The sequence below is a fragment of the Ambystoma mexicanum genome, chromosome 2p (assembly GCF_040938575.1).
Source record: "Ambystoma mexicanum isolate Mex_15411 chromosome 2p, UKY_AmexF1_1, whole genome shotgun sequence".
NCBI classification, from domain to species: Eukaryota; Metazoa; Chordata; class Amphibia; order Caudata; family Ambystomatidae; genus Ambystoma; species Ambystoma mexicanum.
In genome coordinates this window covers 1389363791-1389386782 of record NC_090923.1, presented here as the reverse complement: position 1 = coordinate 1389386782, position 22992 = coordinate 1389363791, and the positions used below count along the sequence as shown (strand labels likewise).

Sequence of the window (22992 nt, the reverse complement as noted above, 5' to 3'; positions counted from 1 at the left end):
TCAGTCGCCACAGCGCTCAGAATGGCACCATACGCACATATGATGGTCTACATAGCACCTAAGTGATTTCGTTCTCAGTGGTAACTATGCAAACACTTATTCACATGCAATTGGAGGCATGCCATTCCATCAAGCTCTTATCAATCAGGGCCATTCCTTTCTGCTCACCTTCACCTCTATGGTTAACTGTCTCGGAGGAACGTTGTCCTATCAGGGGCGTCTTAAGGTCCCGCCGCAAGGCTCGCCCCGTCGCCTCCCGCAAGCTGTTGATCTCAGGACAGTGATAAGGTGCATCACTTTCGCTGGAGGTACTTGATTCGGACTGCAAGGGACTGCGGTGGGTTTTCTTGCATGTCTCCTCTTGATTGGACGAGAAGTATTTCGCTCTGGGATCTCTGTTGCTAGTGCAGGTAAGGAATGTCTGGGAGCTTTCAGAGGCTGCAAGGACAATAAAAGAGAACAGGGCAATAAACCATGAGTCTAGGACTGCATATTCTATAGGGGTGACCATTAGTAAAGTGCTCAACGCAAATACAATTGACTTTTCACACTGAAATATTACATTTTGTACTTTTTTTTATTTGAAGAACGGGGATGTCAATTTCTAACCGGAATGACTTACATTAAAACATTTACAGGTGGCAGAGGTATTCCCACGAGGGTGCCTTCACAATAGCACAAAGATGAGAAAAAGTGGTGAGCCAATTTATGAGGGTGGGAAAAAAGTGAGACTTACACCAGGGACAAAACAAACCGATTATTTATTGAGAAAACAGGTGACTTACAAAAGGAACACTGAACTAAAGGGGCAGTTGCTTCAAACTAAAGAGGAAAATAATTAAACATACAAAATTACATTATTAAGAGTCACTGGAAACAGTGGTGGGGTCACGTAGGGAGGGCGGAGGAGAAGGCAGGGGGATCCCTCTCTTTAGCGATTAAGTGAATCTTAAGCCAAGCTTTGAAGAGATCCACAGTTGGGATGGCTTTGATTGTGATGGGGAGCAAGTACCAGTGAAAAGGGCAAGTAGAGAGAAAGAGCAGAAGCAAGAGGAGATACAGGGAGGACACGGAACAGAGAACAGTGAGGTTGAGTGCAGAGGAGGCAGAGGGAACGAGATGGTGAGTGTTATGACCAGCCCTTGGTCATAGGGTTCACTCATCAAGGACACTCAGGATACTCAGGCCAGGTACTCTTAGTGGTTACTTTATTAGCTTCTTAGTTACAGGATCAGATGTTATCAAGTAATTGGGAGATAGAGGAACAAGGGACAAGAGCCCACTGGCTCCCACCACCCAGGCTCACATATTGTAACTGCCTGGGTTAGAAACAATTCAACTCCACACATTCTAACCTCACACTCCACACTCACAGCCTACATTCTGATGATGACATCAATCCTGGCTCAGCACACATGCAAGCATAAGAGCCAACCCTAACAGTGAGTAAACAGATATAATCAGACCGGGGCTCTGCAGATTAGAAGGAACTTGAAAAAAACAGAGCAATTGTGCATGGAAGGCCAACAAGCATGTTGTCTCTAGGTAGAAGTGGTGGAGGACCTTGGTGGGTTGTATAGACGGAGTAGCAAAGTTGGGGACTTGGTCTAGAGGGAGAAACGTGTATATGGGACTGCCAAGGAATAGGCTGGAGCAGTAGTCCAGTTTGCTGACTGCGAGAGTGGAGATTACAGTTTTTAGTTAGTAAGAAAAGGGAAAACATTCCAAATATTGGAAGCCAATACAAGCAGCAGAGGCAGTGATAGTGATGAATTGTTGCAGTCGTGGGTCGCTATCAAAGAAGACCCCAAGATTGCAAGCCTTGGGTCAGGGAGCAAGAAGGTCAGGTGGGAAGAAGATAGGTAAGGGGAGGGGGTAAGGGTGGCATTGGAAGCTGGGAGAATGATAACTTCTGTTTTTTTTTTTTTTTTTTAAGAGGTCAGCATGAGGGAGGGAAATGAGAAATATATGCGAGTCATCAGCAAAAAGGTGACAGTGAAAGCCAAAGAATGAGATAAATCTTCCTAGGGAAGAGGAGTGAAGGGTGAAGAGCAGAGGTCCAAGGACTGGCCATTGGAGGACGGAGAGGAGTGGGTTAGAGGTTTGCTGGTTCCAAGAGATTTTAAAGGATCGACATTTCCGGTAGGAGGGATCCAGGCAAGAGCCGATTTATGAAACTCAAGGTCCTGGAGACTCGAGTAGGAGAGAGGAGTGGTTGACAGTGTCGAAGGCGGTAGAAAGGCCCAAAAGGATGAGTGAAGAGAGTTGAGTGGTAAGCATTAAAGAGAAAGTTGTAGACGTGCACGGGTGCAGTCTCAGTGGAGTGTTTACTATGGAGGCCTTGATTGAAGTGGATCTCGAAGGCCACTATCCTCAAGGTACTTAGTGATCCGGTCGAACACCACCCACTCAATGATTTATGGGGTAAAGAGTGAAACTGTGCAACAGTTTGCTGGGACCTTTGGGCTGGCAGAGGGTTCCTCCAATATGGATAAGACAGTGCAGATTTGAAGGAGGCAGGGAAGAGTCCAGCAGAGAGGTGAAAGAGTTCAGAGAGATTAGGGCAAGTGAGTGAGACCAAATCTATGACCATTTAGGGAGAAAAAGGGTCGATAAGAGAGCAAGATGGGTTGGCACTACGAAGGGTGGGTGCTCATTTAACAGGAGAGGTAGGGGAGAAGTAGTTGAGAGTAGAAGATGTACAGGAGTGCGATGGTGAACAGGAGGGATGGGAAGGGAGAAGAACTAAGTCACATTTTAGAGATTTTAGAGCAAATCTAGTAACCAAAGTCATTAGCAGAAAGGAAGGAGGCGATGGATGTTGTCTTGGAAGGTGTCAGCAAAGATTGAAGGTTTGATGAAAGTTTGCAGAGGTGATTGTGAAGGGAGGAGATCAAGTTTGTGAAGGAGGAGGATTTGGCAGAGTGCAGGGCACAGGTTAGGGCAGCAAGGTAATTTCTGTAGGGTAGCGGTCCATAATTTGCACAATTGTTGTAGGTCAAAGTGAACAGTGGAGCGATCAGAAGAAGGAGAGGGATCCATGGATAGGTCAGATGAGGAGAACAAATCAGAGAGAAAGTCAAGTGAGTTCCCACCAGAATGAGTGGCTGGTCGTGGAGGGGGTAGAAGGCGTGGTCAGATGGGAGAGAGTTAGGTTCAAGGCAGGTGGTTGCGGAGAGCTTGGGGAGGTTAAAGTTCCCCAGCATGACAATGGGGATGTCAGTAGGAAGTGATTTAGGGAAAAGGGTCAGATCAGGAGGGAAGGAGTTGAGTGGACCGGGGGGGGGTGGGGGGAGATCCATGGACAGCAAGAACAAGAATAGAGTAAGATGGAGGAGATGATGGTATTCAGTGAAAATGTTGCAGCCAAAAATGTAGCCTGTGAAAAGGCTGTGGTGAAAATACCTCTGTAGTGAAAAAGTCAGCAAGCAAAAAGTAGCCAACAATGCAGTGCTACTAAATTAAGTGTTCTCGTTAAGGGGATGGGGATGTAGTGGGCTTTTGATGGCCTAGTATAGGGTTAGGATAGAAGTTAGGGTAACGATGGAGGTTAAAGTAAAGATTTTGGTTACATTGACTTTAAAAAGGTAGGCTCAGGGTGGTTACATCAGGGTTAGGCTAGTTGTTAGGGTAGACAGTGTCAGGATAAGTGCTAGGGTAATGGTTATGGTAAGGGTAGGGCTAATAGAGTAATGATTTGAGTAAATGTTAAAGAAAGGGATAGGACGGTTGGAGAGGGCAGGTGATTTTGGCATAGGGGTAGGGTAGAAGCAAGCAGTTAGGGTAAAGTAAGCAATAATGTAAGTGTTAGAGTTGCAGTGAGCTCCACATGACATCTCAGGACACCTGCTTGTTTTTTTACACCTAGAAAATGCAGGCAGATTCCATACATATCCATTTAAATGCTTCCCACAACCGTTCCTGGTAGGAGCATTTACACTTCTCCCCCCCCCCCCACCCCCAACACACAATGGAATACAAATATGCAAGGGCGATGTTACTTTTATTTTCACTTTGTGCAATTTTAACAATTTCTAACACGAATTGGAAAACAGAGGGGACCTTTTGCACAGAAGCACAGATGCTTAAAGGGATGGTCTAGTAAATTTTTTTATTTAAAAAATAGATAGGCAACATAAAAAAAAAATACTAGCATTCTCCGTTTTAAAACTTCCTATGTAAAATTTTGAGCTATTCAAGCTCAAAATTCGCAAAAGCAAGCACAGGGCGCAGCCATTTTGTGAAATGGAGGCCCTCCTGTGCTGGCTTTTGCTTTTGCGGCACTAATGAAGGAAAAGCCAGCCAGCTGTAGTAAACAAAGGCTACCGCTGGGTGGCTTTCCCTTCATTAGTGCTGTAGGCGGAGGACGGGTACCGGAGACCAGAGCAGGAAAGCTGCAGCTGAATCTCGGTAAGTGCTATTTATTTTTTTTTACAAAAAATAAGCACTAGCTGCGTTTTTTTTCCTAAGTTTTCCGGGCTGGAGGAGCCCAGAAAACTTTAAATAAAATTTTTTACTAGACCATCCCTTTGAATTGTCCTCTCCATGCAATTTACTTCTGAAATTAAAATAAACCCCATATCTTTTTACAGGTACCACTATACTCACATGGAGCTCCTCGGGCTTTAAAATGTTTATTCTTTCACCAGGCATTTATTTGTTGGTTTACTTTCTTATATAGCGTTGACTTGGCCCTAAAGGATGTCGGCGCGATAGTTAGGTTTTAATGTGCAAATATTACTGAAAGATCATTACTTAATTTTAAGTGTTAGCAAGGAAAGATCAACTATTTGCCTTAGAGTTGTTTATGGGTCACAGTACAGGTACACAATGGGTTGATGAGGTTTTAAAGGTCATTCAGATTACAGTGTGTGCAATAATGCTGTTTCAATATATAAATGAACCAATTGATTGTGATGCTATTCCCTACTCTGAAGGTTGTGCGCAGGAGTTGGCGGAACGTTCCCTAGGGTAGGCAGAATGTTGTGTGGATCTGCTGCACCAAGGGGACACGCTGAAGGGAATTGGACAAGGTGCTCTCCGCCGGGGGCTTAATAGTCTCCAAAATGGCACTTGCCAATCAGAGAGCAGGCAGGATGTTCCACTTGGTTTCACATTCTAACCGGAATGTTCTTGAGTGTACTGTCCAAAGGGGGGACGTGAGGTTGCATCAATGCCTTTTCTACAAGAACAAACAGAATATTGGAGGAGGTGTAATGATTCCCTCCCTCCCTCCCCCCAACCAGCCATCCACCAAAACCATTTCTCCTGGGCGGCTGGTCTGCCCCCCCCCACTGGTTGGGATATACCTTTTGAGGATGATGAATGGACGCACACAGTTGATGAAATATATGTAAATTTAAGGGACTAAATTGGCCCCTTTTTCGGATGAGGTAACACCTGTGTCTGATTACATGAATGGACTCGGTCCCAATTATATTCCCAAAGGGCAGTTACAAGAGGTGGACATATTTAGAGGATTGATTTATAGGACTCTTGAATGTAGAGCACTGTGTCCATTTAGTCACTTACGTGCGTTTTTTGTCATTTCCAGAGAGGGAAAACGCCAAGTCCAAAACATGGGTAAAATAGCCTTTACTCTTCACTTTCCCTCTCCATCTTGTAAAAAAGTGTAAATGATGCCTGTTTGCAGGCAGCATTTACAATAGATTCCTACGGAAGTCAGCTGCTTTTCGCAGGCGCTGAATGCAGGCATTTTTCATATGAATCCAATGTTTTTCCACCCACATGCAAATTCATTCTGGTGGAAAACCATGGTACTATTCAAGGAAAATACAGACGAAAACTTATATCCTGTTCCGAACCACCAGGACACCTAAATAGCATGAAAATCCCCTGACCGCAAAAGCAAAGCGTAAAGAGCTTACACCTTTGTTTTACACTGCTTTTACGGCACAGGGGTTTAGAAAATGAACCCACAGAAATTACCCAACATGAGAATTAACAAAGTTATTTGATGAGGTTTGCTAATTGCATACAGAAAATACACCGTGGGGTTTTTGAATACACCTCTGAAGAGGACAAAGATTAGAGAAGCCGAAGGCTCTAGTGACCCATAAAAACTTTATTACAATTCGACTCAAGTCCCCCATGTCCCAGAAAACCCCCTTCTTGGTTCAGAAAGGGTACTCTTGGAGACATTATGGAGACTTTCAGAGAACCTGAAAATCCAGGACAAGGAAGGTGAGCAACATCAAAAGAGAACAAAAAACTTGTGGTTTGTCTGACACTCAACCAATGTTATTCTTTATAATTTTGAAATGCTGGGGCCTCACTAGGCCACTGAGCCACTTCCGTAGGTTCCCACGCAGCTAGGAATGGGAGACAGAAACAGAACTTGAGCACTGTCTGGAATCAGGCATCCTTTACACACTCGCTCCCAAGCCCTTACACACCAAGCTTGTGAAGCCCAGTGCACACAGAGACCGGTACGCTTACCAGTTTGGGAAAAAGAGGCTCATAACAATGCTTGGTGCCGGTGAACAAAGTGGCAAGTCATCTCAATTCGAAATGGCACCTGGCCCCATTAAGACTTTAAAAAGTGGTGTGATGCTGGGCCACGCATACAGATCAAACAAAGCTGAGATATTTGTAGTCCCCCAAAGCAACTACCAATCACAACGTCCACTCACTAGAGTCAACCAGCTGAAACTCAAATCACATGAGCAGCTCGTAGGAGGGTGCATGGGTATAGAAAAAGTGCAAGAGGAAAGGAGAAGTCGACTTTGGAGACAAGAGGAGAAAGGCAATTTTTAGTGAAGCGATAGAGAGGAGGGAGCAGAAGTGAATAGGAGACGTCTGGAGGAGGAAGATGGGCGACCAACAGGATAGAGATGGGGAAAGGATGTGAAGGAGCTTATCAGTTTGGAGATGCCAGAGGGAAGACCGCCATTCGAGAGGAGTGGAGAGGAGGCAAGGTGTGAGGGACAATTCAGGAGGAGGAGTAGATAAAATCATGCAGGATAGCAGGTGACAGGTGGAATGAAAAGCATCCAGGTGGAGGAGGAGGAGTGGAGAGCACTAAAGAGCAGAGGAAGAGGAGTGGAGCTGAATGACAACAAGAAAAAGAGCGGGAAGAGCAGAGAAGGATGAGGAAAACGATCATAAAGAAGTGGAGGCAAAGAGGAATTGAGGAGCAACCAGTTGGTGAGAGAAGAGAAGCTGCAGACAACAACAAGAGGGGAGGACTGGAGAAAGGGAAAAGCGAGTGGCATAGAAAAAGAATAGAGCATTGTGCAGCATCATGGAGGAAGGGAAAGAGACAGATAGAGGTGTAGGTTATGAAAGGCAAAGAGAGCAACAAAGACATTGCTACAGAGGTTAAGGTGACCAGAAAGAAATATGGCTGGTTTGGATCCATGTCGCTCTGAAGGATCCCAGCTTGCTGCTGGGTGAAACCCCAGTACCCACAGTGATCCTGTTATGGTTCTTACTGAGCCTGGCACCTGGTCCATTCTAGATGGCCCATGGCAGCAGGGGTGGTGCTGCCGGTTTTTCCCGAAGGTGACCCCTTCACTATAAACAGGACCAGCATGTGTCAACAGCTGCCAAGAAAGAAGCATTGGACCAGTTCCTTGACAGGAAAGTCGAGTCAAAGGGAGAGAAGGAAGAAGGACTGAGGAACGCAATCCAAAAGAGAAGTTTCATTTGTGTGGAGTCCTCTTTGTAATTTTGTTCACAGTAATGCCTTAGATCCTGTTGCTGTAAATAAAATACCCTTGAATCCCACAACCTGGCTTAAAGTCGTCTGTGACTCCTTCAGCCATGACAATACATAGAGATTGCAAGCATTTCACCACAAATGTACTGTGCACGCGAATCGTTATTTTCTTGGGTCACTTATACAGCACCAACATGCAAAACCAAAACAAATGTGCGTGAAGCGTGGGTCTGGTTTTCTATCCTCGGATGTGTTAACAGAGGTAATAAGGGTGGACAAATGCGGGGTTGTTTTAAAAAGTGGGGCCAGGAGTCTAGGATACACGTCTTTCGCCATCATGCTTTTAATTGGGAGTTTAAAAAGCTGCTGGGTGTGGGCTAGTGCACCTTGCACAAACCTGAAATTCTATTTCCAAAGAATAGGAAAAAATGTTTCAGCATATCGAGTGTCTACTGGATTGATGAACCCAAGACAAGAAACCTGTTCTGTCGTCAGAAAGGTAAGATAGATAGCTAGGGTTACCTTTGCGCTGACAATCTTAGCGTTTGAAAATTCATCGGTAATTAATTTGGTTGCTAGGCTGCCATTAAATTTTAATTTGATTTCATAAACAAAAGCTCAATGTTACAATTGTGTGAAGTATGCAGTATATAGAGTTTGCGATACAGGGTTGTGCATAAATAAAGCAGACACGTGAGAGCAAAACACACTCCTGGCAACAACACGGCCCGTCAGATGTTTGGCATAGCAAAAATAGTACATAACACTCCCAAACACTAACCTACGCGCGTTTCGCCTCTGGGATAGATAATATGACCAAAAACGTTCCCTTCCTGCACGTCACTTCCATTCCCATCTTATTCCCCACTACTTCTAGAACCCCCCCCCCAACCCCCCATAGATAACAAGGGCTTACCTAGGAGCCTGCAATGCCATGATCAGCACAGCAAAATACTGCACGGCCAAGCTGCCGCCATAAAGTTGCGTGCTGTTAATGGCAGCCGGCGAGATATGTAAAGGCAACAAGGGACTCACGAGTATCCAATTGAATACCTTTGAATTTTCAAAGAATAGAAAGTGCAACGAAAAAAGCCCAACGCTGTGCTAGTCCAGTTTCAAAAATCAAACAAGATGCAGGTTGTGATACCTTTTATTAGACTAACTCGGGGTCTGCATCCTTTGGGTCGTCGATGTTTGACGACAAATCCCATCCTCCCTGGCCCCCACAGACAATGAAGAGTCCATGCTGTGGTAGTCCAAAACATCTGGAAAGCCACATGTTGCAGGCCCCTGGAGTAACTGAAAATCCTAAACTGGGCGGGGTGGCCTGGAACAAAGCATCAGCTTTCGCAGTCCCACAGACTTCTCCGTAAGATGGTGCAGAGTGAAACACCATTAAGAATATCGGGGCAATGATAACATTATTGGCATCTTGCAACCAGTAATATTAAGAAATGTGTCATATTTGTGTGTGCAAGCAAAGTGCCCAAAATGGCAGACACCTGCATCAGGACACCTGCATCTTCCCCAGGCTCAGACTGGCCTATATGGCAGTAGGCCCATGGCCGAACCAAAAACATAAAATGCTGGTGTGGGCCCGTTTTTTTGGTTCAAAGTGGGCCACCTTTTTGGCCAATTTGGGGCAGTTTGAGGAGTCAATTCACTCTGCGGCTAGTAGTTTTGACCAGTGTTGCTGAATAAACTTCTTTGAAATGCACAATTTGCATCACACGTTATCAAAATCCTCCCCCTTGGGTACTATTCAAACACTGTCACAAAAGGAATGAATTGCCATTTGAAACTGTGGGCCACTTTTTCATTGGTGCCCAAAGTCTATTTTTTTTTGGCCCAGTCCGACCCTGATCTTCCCCCTGCATGCGATTGCCACATGGACCTTACAATCGGCTCACACATGTCGTCAAGGCACCCTAAAGACCTAAGTGAGTCTGGGAGAAGGAGCCGTTTCCGTGGATGGACGCCTTGGTGCAGCCAGAAATGGGCAAATGCCTACAGTGCCAGGTAACAACGAGCAGCGACAGCCCTGCACTGGTCCCATTAACGACCCCAGCAATACCAGTGAGAATGTCAGAGCGCCAACTTCCGCCTCACCACGGATTGGCAAATTCTAGGCGTGCCCATAAGCAAAGGTTCAGGGCGTTTCTAACCCCTTCGTGGTCTGGCGGAGGAGTTGATGGCCGCAGACAAACCGTAGCCATCAACCTGCCTGAGAAATGAGCGCCACACGCTGGATTCCCACGTCATGGTAGCGTTTTGTGCTGTTAAAGGGTAAACATTAAAACAAACGTATACGTTTTTCTTTTGCAACTTCAGCCAGTGCCCAACGGGCGGCGCGGTTTCCCTGGCACGTGAAGCACGGAGAATCTAGGTGACATTCAGCTAATCCGAATTTAGCTCTTCAAGACAATTAATTCCCTCTAAGGCGATTATCAGGCGATAATGCATGTCAGAACTCGGGCAGGGCATTTGGTAGCCCAGGCCCGGTTGTCGTTTCCAGCAGATGACACTTGTGCTTGGGGGTGGTGGGAGCTGTCATGGTTACACTGCGACTATTTTCAGGGCAACAGAACAGGTTTATTATGACGCCAAATGCAGGGCGGTTTTCCTACGTTGGGTTTTTAGAGTATATTAAAACGAAAACGGTGTAATCTCGCAACAACTGGGGTGATCTAGCCCGAATGTGGCCCTGCATCAAGGCAATTGATCATTGCAATATTCAGGTGTTATAACAGCGCTCAGAGGATGGGACCACAGAAAAAACAGGTGGTATTTAGCTTGTTCTAATGAGCATAACAATTCATGCGGTAGGTCATTGGTAAACACCTCGTGAAAAATATATCACGTAGAGGCAGAATATTACACCAAAATATCCCACATTTGAACAAAAAAACGAACCCATGTTTGTGCCACGGGAAAAACCTTATTTTTGCCAAGAGGGGAGAGAAGCACGTAGGACAGGTTATGTATGGCACATGGTGAATTGTACATTTCAAAATGGGTACGAAATAAAGAATTTGACAGGGGATTTTATTTTCTCGCAAAAGTAGTTGTTTGGCAAAGTTGTGGCAAATCAAACATCTTAAGGCATACTGGACCAGTGACGGTTGTCACAAGTGGCAAATGATTTGAAAACATTTGCAGTGGAGTCACTTTCTTGAAAATATTGAGTGGGGGAGGGGTATGCCATCTAAAGCAAAGGGGCCCTGCCAAATGACTGGGACACAATGGTGTGCTACGAAAGTTGTAGGAATGGGGAGGGACAAACACCCTTATCCCCCCCCCATAATGACGCCCATGTTAGACAGGATCATTTTCAAAGGAATTTTTAGGAAAGTATGAAGTGGTGTATTTCACAGTGCGATGGACAGTGGCGTCGCAGTGGGGCGGGCCCCCCCGTGAATCCATGTGCCCCCCCTTGTGCCCCCCTACCTAAAACGAGCAGTGACCATGTTCTCCCCTACTTTTGTCTGTGCCCCCCCCCCTACTTGTGTCTTTGGCCCCTCTTTGGCCCCCTCTGTGCCCCTCCTAAATTTGATTCCTGGCGATGGAACATTGACATTAATGAACACTTGATATGATTTGAGCAGCTCATCAGGGGATTGTTGAAACCTAGACAATTCAATGTTTACAACAAAAAAAAAAATAAGGATTTTGAAAGAAGGCATGCGCTTAGCAGGCAAATGTCTAATGTGCAGACACTAAAGACGATTCTCCGTAGTGAGCCCGGAAATCAGTTCTGGGGAGGCGGAGCGTCCTCTGATGGAACCCAGCAATTCCATCACCAACCAGCGTCAACCTTCCAGTCAAGTCCCCCCCAGAATGAATGCCAATACCCCTTTAGGGCAGCTTCTGAAATCAGTAGACCAAAGGCCCATACACCTGAAAGCGCATATTCATTGGCACCCAATTGCAGCATATAATCAGCACACGATACCAGCAGACCCACATGTCGGCACATAGCTTCTTCCCCCGTGATGTGCAGGTACAGGGCAGCATGCACCTGCACATCACGGGGGAAGTCTGCATGCATTGCTACTTTCCACAAAGCCGCATTCATTACCAATTTCTAGTAATGCACCTTTTTTTTCATTATTAATGTGGCTGTATATTTCAACCTTTCAACATGTACCTCTTAAAAATAGCAATATAATACATAAGTTAAAAAATCCATTCCGCTACAAAAGGGTGGATTTATCGCATATTAATCTGAAGGGTTGATTAAAAAAAAAAAAAGAATAAAAATAGAAAATAAAACAAAAAGTAGCAAAGTAAATATCACGATTAAACTGTTTGCCACCAATATCAAATTACAGATTTATTTACATCCCAATTTATATTAAATGATTAATTCCAACTGGAGTGACACCGTGAAATTAATTGCAGCAGTGATAACTGTTATACGAGCCGCTTGGAATACCCTATGCTATATAACAGGTCATAAGAAGGAGGCTGACCATTGGGGATGCATAAAGCATCTCCTTTTGTCCAATAGAGCTGGGCATACTGTTGCAAGATGTTTAGTGTTTCTCTTTCCGCATTATATTTACAGAATCTACACGTCCTTTCAGAGTACACAGTTTTTGCTCTTTTACCAATTACATCTCGCGTTGGCCACATGTTGAGTCTAAATCTTAGAAACAAACCTATATTTGGGACCCGGAAACATGGACAGATACAATTCGGGATTATTAAGACCCTAAATGATAAAGTTGCCATTTTTTAACGTTTGATATTGTTCACATTGCCGACTGGTCACTATCCAATCATGAAATCACAGTTTTTGATTTGCACGATTTGGGTCGACTGTCAGCAAGGCCATCGAAATGCCTGCGGTGGACATTATACCAGCAATATGTTTCTTCCACTGCAGTCACAGCCTCAGCAGTGGTAGTGAAATGTGCAGCTGAAATTGCCAATATGGAGCCCTGCTCTGAATTAGAAATTTATTTTCTATACAAGATGAGGATTTCCCATGTACATACTGCAGCTAAGGATACTAGGCCAAGTTCCGCCCGCAGGATGCACATGGGTTGAGAGGCTGGAAGGGATAACATTTTTTTCCCCCAAAATATCCTTCAAGTTTGGTCCAATAGACTACCCTGGAGATCCCTAGTTTCTGCTCCGTACGTAACTGTCGGAACCAATTTTTGGTTATAAAATTGTATAACAGGAGCCAATGTAAATTTTCCATAGTTTGTGTGTATTGTAGTGGCTTATGCAGCTGTTTGTACCTTTTTCTTCTTTTCCAAGTGATGCGGCGCATCGGATGGGTTGGTGTTGGTGTTTAGACCAAGATAGCAATACTCCAATACACCTTCTAATGCACGTTTTTCACAATTCCATTCGCCCAGTCCACAAAGTTTTTAAGGTACCGCCCCCCTCCACCATGTGACACGTTAGTCCCCCTCGCTCGCCCCTTAAACTTACTTTCGTTGCATGAGGCAACCCTGGCAGTCTGTGGGTGAGTGTGTGAGAGAGAGAGAAGTGCTATGAAATGTAAACTGAATGAAAGGATCATTTAGCAATGTTTACTAAGAGGACGATGAAGAGCAGAAGTCTAGAGTTGGGAGTGGTTGGTCTTCTATTGCCATTAGCACATTTGGAGGCAAGTGCCATTTGTTGGACATACTCTGCAGCAGCAGCAGGAGGATGATGTAAAACTTTCAGAAATGTTAGAATATGTTGTGTGTATCTTTTTTTTTTATAGGGTGTATGGCTGCCATCATCAAGTTATTAACATTTATGATATGATAATCAGGCACAACCGAGGCAGGCTGGAAAGAGGGGGAGTGAAGGGCACTAAGGCGGCCGTGTGCCTGACGTCACACCTGGCCATAACACTACACGAGGGGTGCACACGGGTATTGTGTATGCTGCGTTTCCTAGTGTGCTTTGGTGGGAATGATGAGTGATTTAATGGAGTATCACCTGTGGCCAGGGAAATCTTTTGCAGCGTGGACTGTAACACCAATTCATGGGAATGTTGGCAAAGTTGGGTCGATTCCACACACACATTTTGTACTTTTTGCGTGAATAATGGCAATATATATAATTCCTGGGTCAGCGTCACCGGTTTCATATGGCAGGGCTCTGTTCTCATCTTGTTCATGATATGTTACCCTTTGCGCGTCATGTTTTGGTTTACACATGGTCTTTCAACAGTCCACACACACTCCAGGTGCCGCCAAGACCCCAGCATGCTGCCTTAAATGCACAAGGGGCACACAGATCTGCAGCGATCACACCTGCAGCTAGGGCGCCCCAGTGGAATACCTGTGGTTATATGATCGCATAAGGTTCCACCATGAAACACTATCCCGCACAAAAAGCCGAGGATTGTTTTAGGAAACATTCTCTTGAACATTACGCAATTATACCTCTAGGATGGGCCATGTCTAATCATAAAAGACTACATGTATGATTGTTCCCCTTTTGTCTCACTTTGCTTTTCCCAAAATCAATAGTTTATTTCTGGTATTCTGTGTCTGGGCATTTGATGCTAGGTTATCCCTTTTTTGCACGATCATCTTAGGATTTATTAATAGCAAATTGCATCTCTAGTGTAAGGCAAACCATTTCTCTTGCCAATTCATTGAGAAACTATTTGGCTTGATTTAAAGTGCGTTAGAGCGAAACACATGCATAGGGCATTACTCTTTGTGTGAGGTTTGGCTTGTACAACTTATATAATTGTAGTTTTAAAAATAAAATAAGGAACTATATTTTCCAGTCATGCTTTTAACATATACATACATAACATATACATGCTAAGCAGCATGAAATAGGCCTCGGAAATAAAGTCCAATTTATCAGTATAATGGTCGCAGGGCACATTACCCACAACTAAAGGTGGCACGCAGGAGGTTCATGGATGGAAGGCACAATACAACTGAGCTTCACACCAACTAGGCACAGAGATACCAGTGTTCAGGCCATATCTGTATTCTACTTTAAATGTTTATCACTGGCACGCTTTGGGGTTCTGGTTAAAATAAAAAATAAATCACTATACACAATGCCCTCTGAAGCGAGGTTGCAGGATACCTTCAGAAACTGTCCAATCTATGTGCGAACAAGAAAACGTAAGCAAGCTATGTTATGTTATAGGATTCTTATACTACATACTATCACCACCTGCATGGTCCCCTGGTGCTCTTGCGGATCTGTAAGGCAAGATGGTGAGGGGGTGGTGGAGGTTAATGGGAACTAGCGCAAGAAAAGAGCAAGAGCTGTGATGTGCTGTTGGCAGTTTCAGTTCGGTTCACACCGTTTGCAGAGCTTAGGTATGATTTTCGGTTGGTAGTAGTCATATGCTGTTGTGCAAGGCTGTGTGTGGTTTGTTTTGTTGTTGCAGTGTAGTGAAGTGCTTGTGGTTGGTTGTGCTGTAGAGATATGGTTTTGTTTGGTTTAGGGTTTGAGAGGTGTATGCTGAGGGGCGAGTTATTTAGTATGGTTGGCACGTGGCATCACAATCTAGATGTGACGCTTGCTAATTTCCACAGTTCTGCCTAGATGTGATGCATGCTAATCTCCACAATTCTATCTGGGTGTGGCGCATGCTGATCTACACAATTCTATCCTCTTTAAACTGCCCTAAATGCAAACTGTGGAAAACTAACACAATTGGCTTAGTGCCAAGTATGTCTCCGTACACATGGAGGATAGATTCAAGGGCTACCTTATACAAGTACCTTAAATGCAGACTATGTCTGATAAGCATAAATCGGCTGAATGCTGGAGAAATGGGATACTAGATAATGAGGTAATGAGAGGTGGGGTAAGTAATGGAACAGTAATGGCTATACCCCCTACCTACACCCCACTTACCTTATCCATCACTGCTGGTTGAATGCTGCAGGCTTCCCAGGCAAACAAAGGCAAACATGGACTGGAGCTGCCCTTTGCCTCAGAGCCCTTTGCATACGGCTGCCCGGGCAGGGGAGCTGCCCTGATAGGGTGTCTTAAGTGGGTACTCACAGGAAAACTTGGGTACGAGAAAATCAGGAGCGTGAGCCGTGCACCAGCAGCTCAGTTCTACGCACAGTCAGCAGAAAAGCCTTCAGGGCAAGCCGAACGGCCCTCAGCTCCAACAGATTGATATGGAGTCTGGACTCCGACGGAGACAAACGACCACTGACTGTCAGCTCGTTGGCATGAGCTCCTCATCCCGTGAGGGACGCGTCCATCAGAATCGTCACCTCTGGCCAGGGCAGCCAAAACGGAGCCCCCCTAATCAGATTGCCTTCGACGGCCCACCACAGAAGGTCCTAGGTGACCAAGGGCGGCACCTGAACGAGGAATTTTAAAATAAGACTCCTCAGATGAGCGCTTAAATATGGACAGCACCACCAGGTAACCTTTAATGGTACCCACTTGCAAGCCCCTGTGGGCTAAAGAAAGCAAAAAAAGACAGAACTACAGGAATGTCACGTGAAAAAGGATCCACATTCTGAACCCTTCACCAGTCGCAGAACTTTCTCCAACGGCAACAGTACAGGGACTTAGTTGTCGGCGGTCTGGCCGAAAGCAACACCTCCATCATGTCTTCAGCGAGGTCCGAATCCCTATACCTCAACCTTTCAGAAGCCAAGCGTGAAGATTGAGGGATCTGACCTCTGGATGGAGAACCTGAACCCCCCCCCCTCCCATGAGAGCAGATCGTCTCCGTAGGGAAGACGACGTGGAGGGCAGATGGACAATTCGAGAAGGTCCTGGTACCACATCCTCCTGGCCCATGCCGGAGCAATGAGGATGATCTGGGAACCGAACCTCTGTAACCTCCGCAGCACTTGAGGGATGACGGGGACTGGAGGAAACGCGTACAGCAGTGGGAATGACCACTCCACCACAAACGCGTCTCCTAAGGCTCCTCTTGGAGGAAATCCACTTGAGGGGTCCCCCAAAGGGCAAAGATCTCCAGGAGAATCTCCTGAGACAACTCCCACTCGTGAGAGATCGCGCTCTGCCTGCTCAGAGCGTCCGTCTCGTTTTAGTCTCCGGCCAGATGAACTGCCGAGATCGAAATTCCCTGCTGGATGGCCCAGAACCAGAGCTGCATCGCCTCCATGCACAGAGGAAGTGACCCTGCCCCCCCTTTTTGTTGAGGTAGTGCATGGCCACTGTGTTGTCCGTCAGAATCAGGACATTCTTTCCTCGCACAGTCAGCAGAAAAGCCTTCAGGGCAAGCCGAACGGCCCTCAGCTCCAACAGATTGATATGGAGTCTGGACTCCGACGGAGACAAACGACCACTGACTGTCAGCTCGTTGGCATGAGCTCCTCATCCCGTGAGGGACGCGTCCATCAGAATCGTCACCTCTGGCCAGGGCAGCCAAAACGGAGCCCCCCTAATCAGATTGCCTTCGACGGCCCACCACAGAAGGTCCTAGGTGACCAAGGGCGGCACCTGAATGAGGTCCGACATCCTGCCGGAGGACTGCGACCACTGGAGCTTGAGAGCCCATTGCAAAGATCTCATCCACAACCTGGCCTCTGGCACCAGTAGAATGCAGGGTGCCCTGAGGCCGAGCAACCTCAAGAACTCGAACGCTGGGAGACTCTGGGCATGTTGAAACTTGTGCACCATCTGCTGAATGTGGTGAGCCCTCACCTGGGGAGGAAAACACTGCCCCAGGGACGTGTCGAGCACTGCTCCGATGTACTGGAGCCGCTGAGTTGGCATCAAGTGAGACTTCTTTAAGTTGAGGGAGAAGCCCAGCTTGTGAAGGGAGTGGCAGGTGACGGACAGATGATCCAGGACTTGCTCGGGAGAGCGCGCTCTGATCAACCAATCGTTCAGGTAGGGGGAGACGTGAATCCCCCCCCTTTCCTGAGATACGCTGCCACCACCACCATGAGCTTGGTGAAAACCCTCGGGGCAGAGGTCAAACCGAACGGCAGGACCCAAAACTGAAAGTGCGAGTCGCCAACCGCGAACCTCAGGTACTTCTTGTGCTTGGGATGAATCGGCACATGAAAATAAGTGTCCTTGAGGTCGAGAGACACCAACCAGTCCTGAAGTTGAAGGGCCTGGAGGACTTGAGAAAGAGTAACCATCTTGAACTTGTCCTTCCTGAGGAGCTTGTTCAATCCGCGCAAGTCCATGATGGGTCTCAATCCTCTGTCTTTCTTCGAAATCAAAAAATAAGGGGAATACCATCCCTTGTTCCTCTCCGCTACAGGCACCAGTTCTATAGCGCCTTTCTCCAGCAGGGATTGAATTTCCTGCGCAAGGAGCGGATCCGGACTCTTCAAAGAGGTTCCCTGGTGGATTGCCGGGAGGCCTCTGCCGGAAAGGAAGACAGTAGCCGTGGGCTATGACCTCCAGAACCCACACATCTGAAGTAATGGCACGCCATTCTACAAGATGCTGCGCCAGCCTTCCCCCAACCGGAGAAGCATGGGCCTCATGACTGAGCTGAAGCAGCTGCGGCAGTGCCTGAGGGCAAAGAGGAAACTACTCGCGCGGCCTTGGCACCTCGAGTACCTTGTTTTCCACCTCTGGCACTCCTGTGGTTGCCCCTTTGAATAGCAGCTCCTCTCGATTTACTAAAGGACGAGTAATATCGAAAGGAACCTCCCCACCATTGCTGTCCCCTAAGACGAAAAGGCGGAGGTTGGCGGACTGCAGCGCCCAACGACTTGGCTGAAGCTTTGGAGGTCTGCAACCTCTCAAGACTCTCGTCAGCCTTGCTGCCAAAAAGATGTTCACCATCAAAGGGCATGTTGAGGAGGCGGGCCTGCACATCGGGAGCAAAACCCGACTTCCGCAACCACGCAAACCTGCGTATAACGGTGTTCGCCGCCATGGACTGGCTGACGCAATCAACCATGTCCAGACCCGACTGAACGGATTCACACATGGCATCCTTGCCATCCTGCACGATAGCAAGGAAACCATCCCGTTCCTCCCCTTCGGGAATATGATCAGCCGCTAGGGAAATACAGTTCCACTGAGTGTGCGTGAAACGAGACAAGGCACAAACGGAGTTGGCAGCCTGAAGCGCCATACCCCCAGAAGAAAATACCTTCTTCGCCCAGCCGTCAAAACGTTTGTCGTCCCCACCAGGAGGGATGGTAGGGTACGACGCCTGCTTTGCGGGGGCCGTAGCCGCCTGCACCACCAAACTTTCCGGAGTGGGGTGCGTGGTCAAGTAGCAGGGGTCGCCACTGGCTGGGCGATATTTCTTCGGCAAGGACTTGCTCACTGCCGGGAGAATCTCCAGAGAAGTCCAAGCCGCAGCCACCCTTCTCTGCAAGGCTATATAGAATGGCAGCACCGGGTCAGTTGGTGGACCATGGTCCAGGATATCAGTCAGATCATCCTGCTGAAAAACCCCAAGGGGGGGGGGGGGCAGACCACCCCAGGTAATCCATGACCCTCAACATCAGGCCCGATAAGAGGAGTCGGCATGCGTGCCAGGCTCAGGCCTACCAAATTCCACCTCCGGAGAGGTGTCGAGCCCACTGGCGTCATGCAATGACTGGCGCAGGTCTTCAAGCTGGCTATGACCAGAAACAATGTCATCAGGGATCTCTGCAGGAACCACACCCTCATCCAACTCAGAAATATAATCCAGAGGCTGGACAGAGAGAACCGAAAAAGGAACAAAGATATGTTTTGCCTTAGCCAGAGCCTTTCTAGGGGGTTCCCCCATACCACGAGGCATCCCTGACAAAGCTGCCTCGAAAGGAGTCGATAGAATCGGCGTCGAGCGCGGCGCCGACAGCGTCAACACAGGCCTCGAGGGTGGAGCCCCAAGCGTGTCTCGACAGCCTGGGCGCCGATGGCGTTGCCGACTTCCTCGGAGGTGGGACCTTGAGAGAGTCCGTTGACTACCTCGGCGCCGCCGATGTCTTCCTCGAAGACTTCACAGGTTCACGCGGTTTCGATTGCGTCGAGGACCGGGACCTGGTACGGGCATGTCTAGAGCGACCATCCTTGTCCGACCGGGACCTCGAAGGAGCCCGGTGGTCGCGATGACTGCTCGAGCCAGAAGGCGGACGAGCGATGTCTCGAGCGAGGCCACGACCGGCGTCCTCAGACAGCGCGGACGGACTAGAGCCTTGCGATTGAAAAATCACCAACATTTCCTTTCGGAAGGAATCCCATTCCTCAGGAGTGGAATGCTTGTTGGGACAAGCAACCCGCCGACGGGCAGAGTCCTCGGAAGAGGACAGGGAAGGCGACCGGTGACAGCGCTTCCTGGAGTGCCTCAAAGAGGCAGAGGAATGGCGGGACCGACTCCCAGACCGAGAACCCCCGGACTCCCGACGACGATGAGGAGAGTCGCCCCTCGAATCGTCCGTCGAAAGACCAGTGGAACGCGACTTCCGAGGCTTGGCCACCTTACCGACCAACAGCTTCTGGCCTTCGATGTGAGCGATTGGCAGTCAACACAGTCGTCCGTATCATGGTCCTCCCCGAGGCACCAGAGGCAAGCGTCGTGCGTATCCATCAGTGACATCTTGGACCCGCACACCCGACACTTCTTAAACCCGGACCGCGCGGTGGAAGAAGCCGAAGACATCATACCAATAGCAATGAAAAAACAGGTTTGAAGAACCGAAAGAACAGGATTCAGTAGAATCGAGGCGCGCCGAGATCTCCGGAGCGAACACGTTCGCGGAAAAAACAGAACTGAGGCTATGGGCGTCATGTGTCCTACTTCTAACATCCGGTGACGTTGGCTCGACGGAGGCCCTCGAGGACGGCATATCGACGTCATCGACGCAGAAAGATTTTCTAAAGCAGCACAGCTGTTGTGATTACTGTCACATATCTGGAATACGTCGGAGGACCCAATCCCCTCGAATTTCACTTTAAAGTGAAAAGTACAAAAATACTACAAGTGGCTGGATGGAGGCAGCAGGGGCTGGTAATAGCACTTAGGGAGGTGCTGCAGGGCGATAAAAATGCCTGAAACGTTCTTAAACAAGCCCCTCATGAAATAATCTGTCAACTGAATGTTACGCTGCTGAAGGAAGGGCCAGAAGACGTGGGGTAGATGGGCCAAGGCTCTGGCATGCTTGTGGCTATGCCTGAGAGCCCAGCTGACTCCCCTGATCTGGAGGAAGCTCCTTAACATTGGACTGTTCAATGTCTTGGGAAGTAGTGTCCGAATAACTCCAGACAGGGCGATCCAACTAGTATTCTAACTTCCTGGGACCTGTGGCAGATAGTATTATGTTTTATTACCCACTAACTTTTATTGGCAACGAGCAGTTACTCATAAACCAACCAATCTACAACCAGAGCAAAAGGCAGTGAATCCCTCTTCTCCAACTGAAATTGTACCCAACCAGTGTCAGGTAAATATGGTGTAATCTTGCCCCGCACCACTTACTTCCTCATCCCCAAATGTTTGCGTCTTTGCTCATGCCAAGTGAAACAAAGCACACTGAATGGGGCACTGGTGAAATATTTGGTGCTAAATAAAACAATTGAAATAAATAAATCTATGGATTCTGAGAATTTTAAAGATCCAATTTATTCTAATAAACAATTTGCATTTTCGTCAGCATCAGAGCTTCAGGAGGTTTGCCAAAAATGTGCCGAGCACAATGGTTCACTACATTTGGCTGAGAGACGATGTTTGGAATATAATATTAAACAATCTTTTATTTCCAGACAGTTTGCGTGCTCCCTCTAAAGACGGTCGCAACTACCAGCACCATCCATTCAAGACATCTTCTGGACTTACCACAAGAGATACTGTGACCTAACACGGCATACATGACCCACTCTCACTCTTGCTTTTTGCCCAGAGAAAGTTTCACTGCCCCATATTGAAGCGACATCAAGAGCCTCTGGATAGGGTGGTAGAAAAGCCAGTGTGCATCAGTGACATCCAATCAGTAGGTCCCACAGTTACCACGTGCCTCCAAAGCCAGATCTTGAAGCAACCCGAAGAAGCACTGCCCAAGGAGCCTCCAAAGCAGCCTAGAAGCCAATGCACCTGTGCCATCCAGATAAAATGGGTCCCGTACTTGCCATGTTACAAATCACCATGCCTCATATCCCACCCATCATGGTGCCCAACTCTCTGGTTGGCCAGGGAAAGGGTGGTTAGTTAAGGATAACACCCATTTCCCTGGATAGCCCTTCTTTCTCCTCCTCCAAAAGGCCACCAGATCCATCCAGATTCTCTAATCTCCAGTCTTCAATCCATGACTCTCCAGTGACTGTCTGTAGGCAACAAACATTCCGAGCAATCCGTTAATGGCCTACTGGTGTGCACTGCTGGTTGCTTCTACCCACATGTTAATTTGTTTTGTTGCCAAAGGCCAACTTCTTTAGACAGGTGGTAGCTACCATCCTATTGCTAACTTTTGTGGTTCTTTACCAGAGTAGTAACATTGTTTGGGAGCAATTTCACGTTGGAATATTTTATTGCAAACTGACTTATACCAGATCTTTGGTTTTCAACTCTTTCCTCTGACCTCCAATTTCATATATTTTCCTTCAATCATATTGCCCACCCCACTCTCCCAACCATTCTCATGGGTATGAATTGACCACAGCAGCAGGACTACTAGTCTGCTCCTCTCAACTGCCCATCATTTCCCTATGGTAGGCACCATTCCGCAAAGGCAGATTGGCCGACACTCTTGCCCCGAACCCATCAAGCCATCTCTTCTATCTCTTGGTACTGCACACTCATTCTCGGTCACCCTGCTCATGGGTATTTCCAACACGCTCTTTGTTGGGGTCTGGAATTTCCAATCTTGTTGCAAAACAACGCTCCTCATTATAGACTGCGTTGATTCCCAGATCCTGAACTTTGTCATGGACATCATTGAAATCAACTAAGTGAGCTGGAGTGGTTGGCCTAAGCAGCAAGGATAGCCCACCCGCCCCATCCCACCATAGACCTGTCCCCATCCCTCCTTCCAACGTACAGCTTTTTCAGCTCCTCGACCCCACCCTGCTCACCATTTTCCCAGTCTAGTGGTCTTATGCCCCACTCAACTCCGTCCCTGAAAGGGACCCAATTGTTAAATCCTTGCCCACTGAGGCACCCATCACCATTATGGAACAAGTTATTTACCTGTAACTACTGTTCTCCAGCATGGGTCTGGCATGGATTCACATGCTCGTGAATATTCTCCATCGTCAAGCTGGGAATCCTCGGTAAAAAAACAATCAGTTCAGTTTCTGAGCTGTCTTTCTACCAATTACCAATCACTGGTCTCTGGGTCATACTGCCCCCAGCCAATGACTGCCCTCTACCCAAGCCCCTCCTCTGGCAGCCATCTTCATATTTGGTAGCACGTAAAAGGGCAGTAGGACCA

General features: G+C 47.3%; 1 protein-coding gene across 1 annotated transcript in view; it reads right to left on the bottom strand.

The window, feature by feature from the left end:
• LOC138567529 (uncharacterized) overlaps positions 1–22992 on the bottom strand; it is a 437945-nt gene that overhangs the window by 183623 nt on the left and 231330 nt on the right. Inside the window, exon 3 of the mRNA XM_069645810.1 lies at positions 169–438. Coding sequence (XP_069501911.1) covers positions 169–438 — 270 coding nt within the window. The remainder of the gene's footprint in view (positions 1–168; positions 439–22992) is intronic.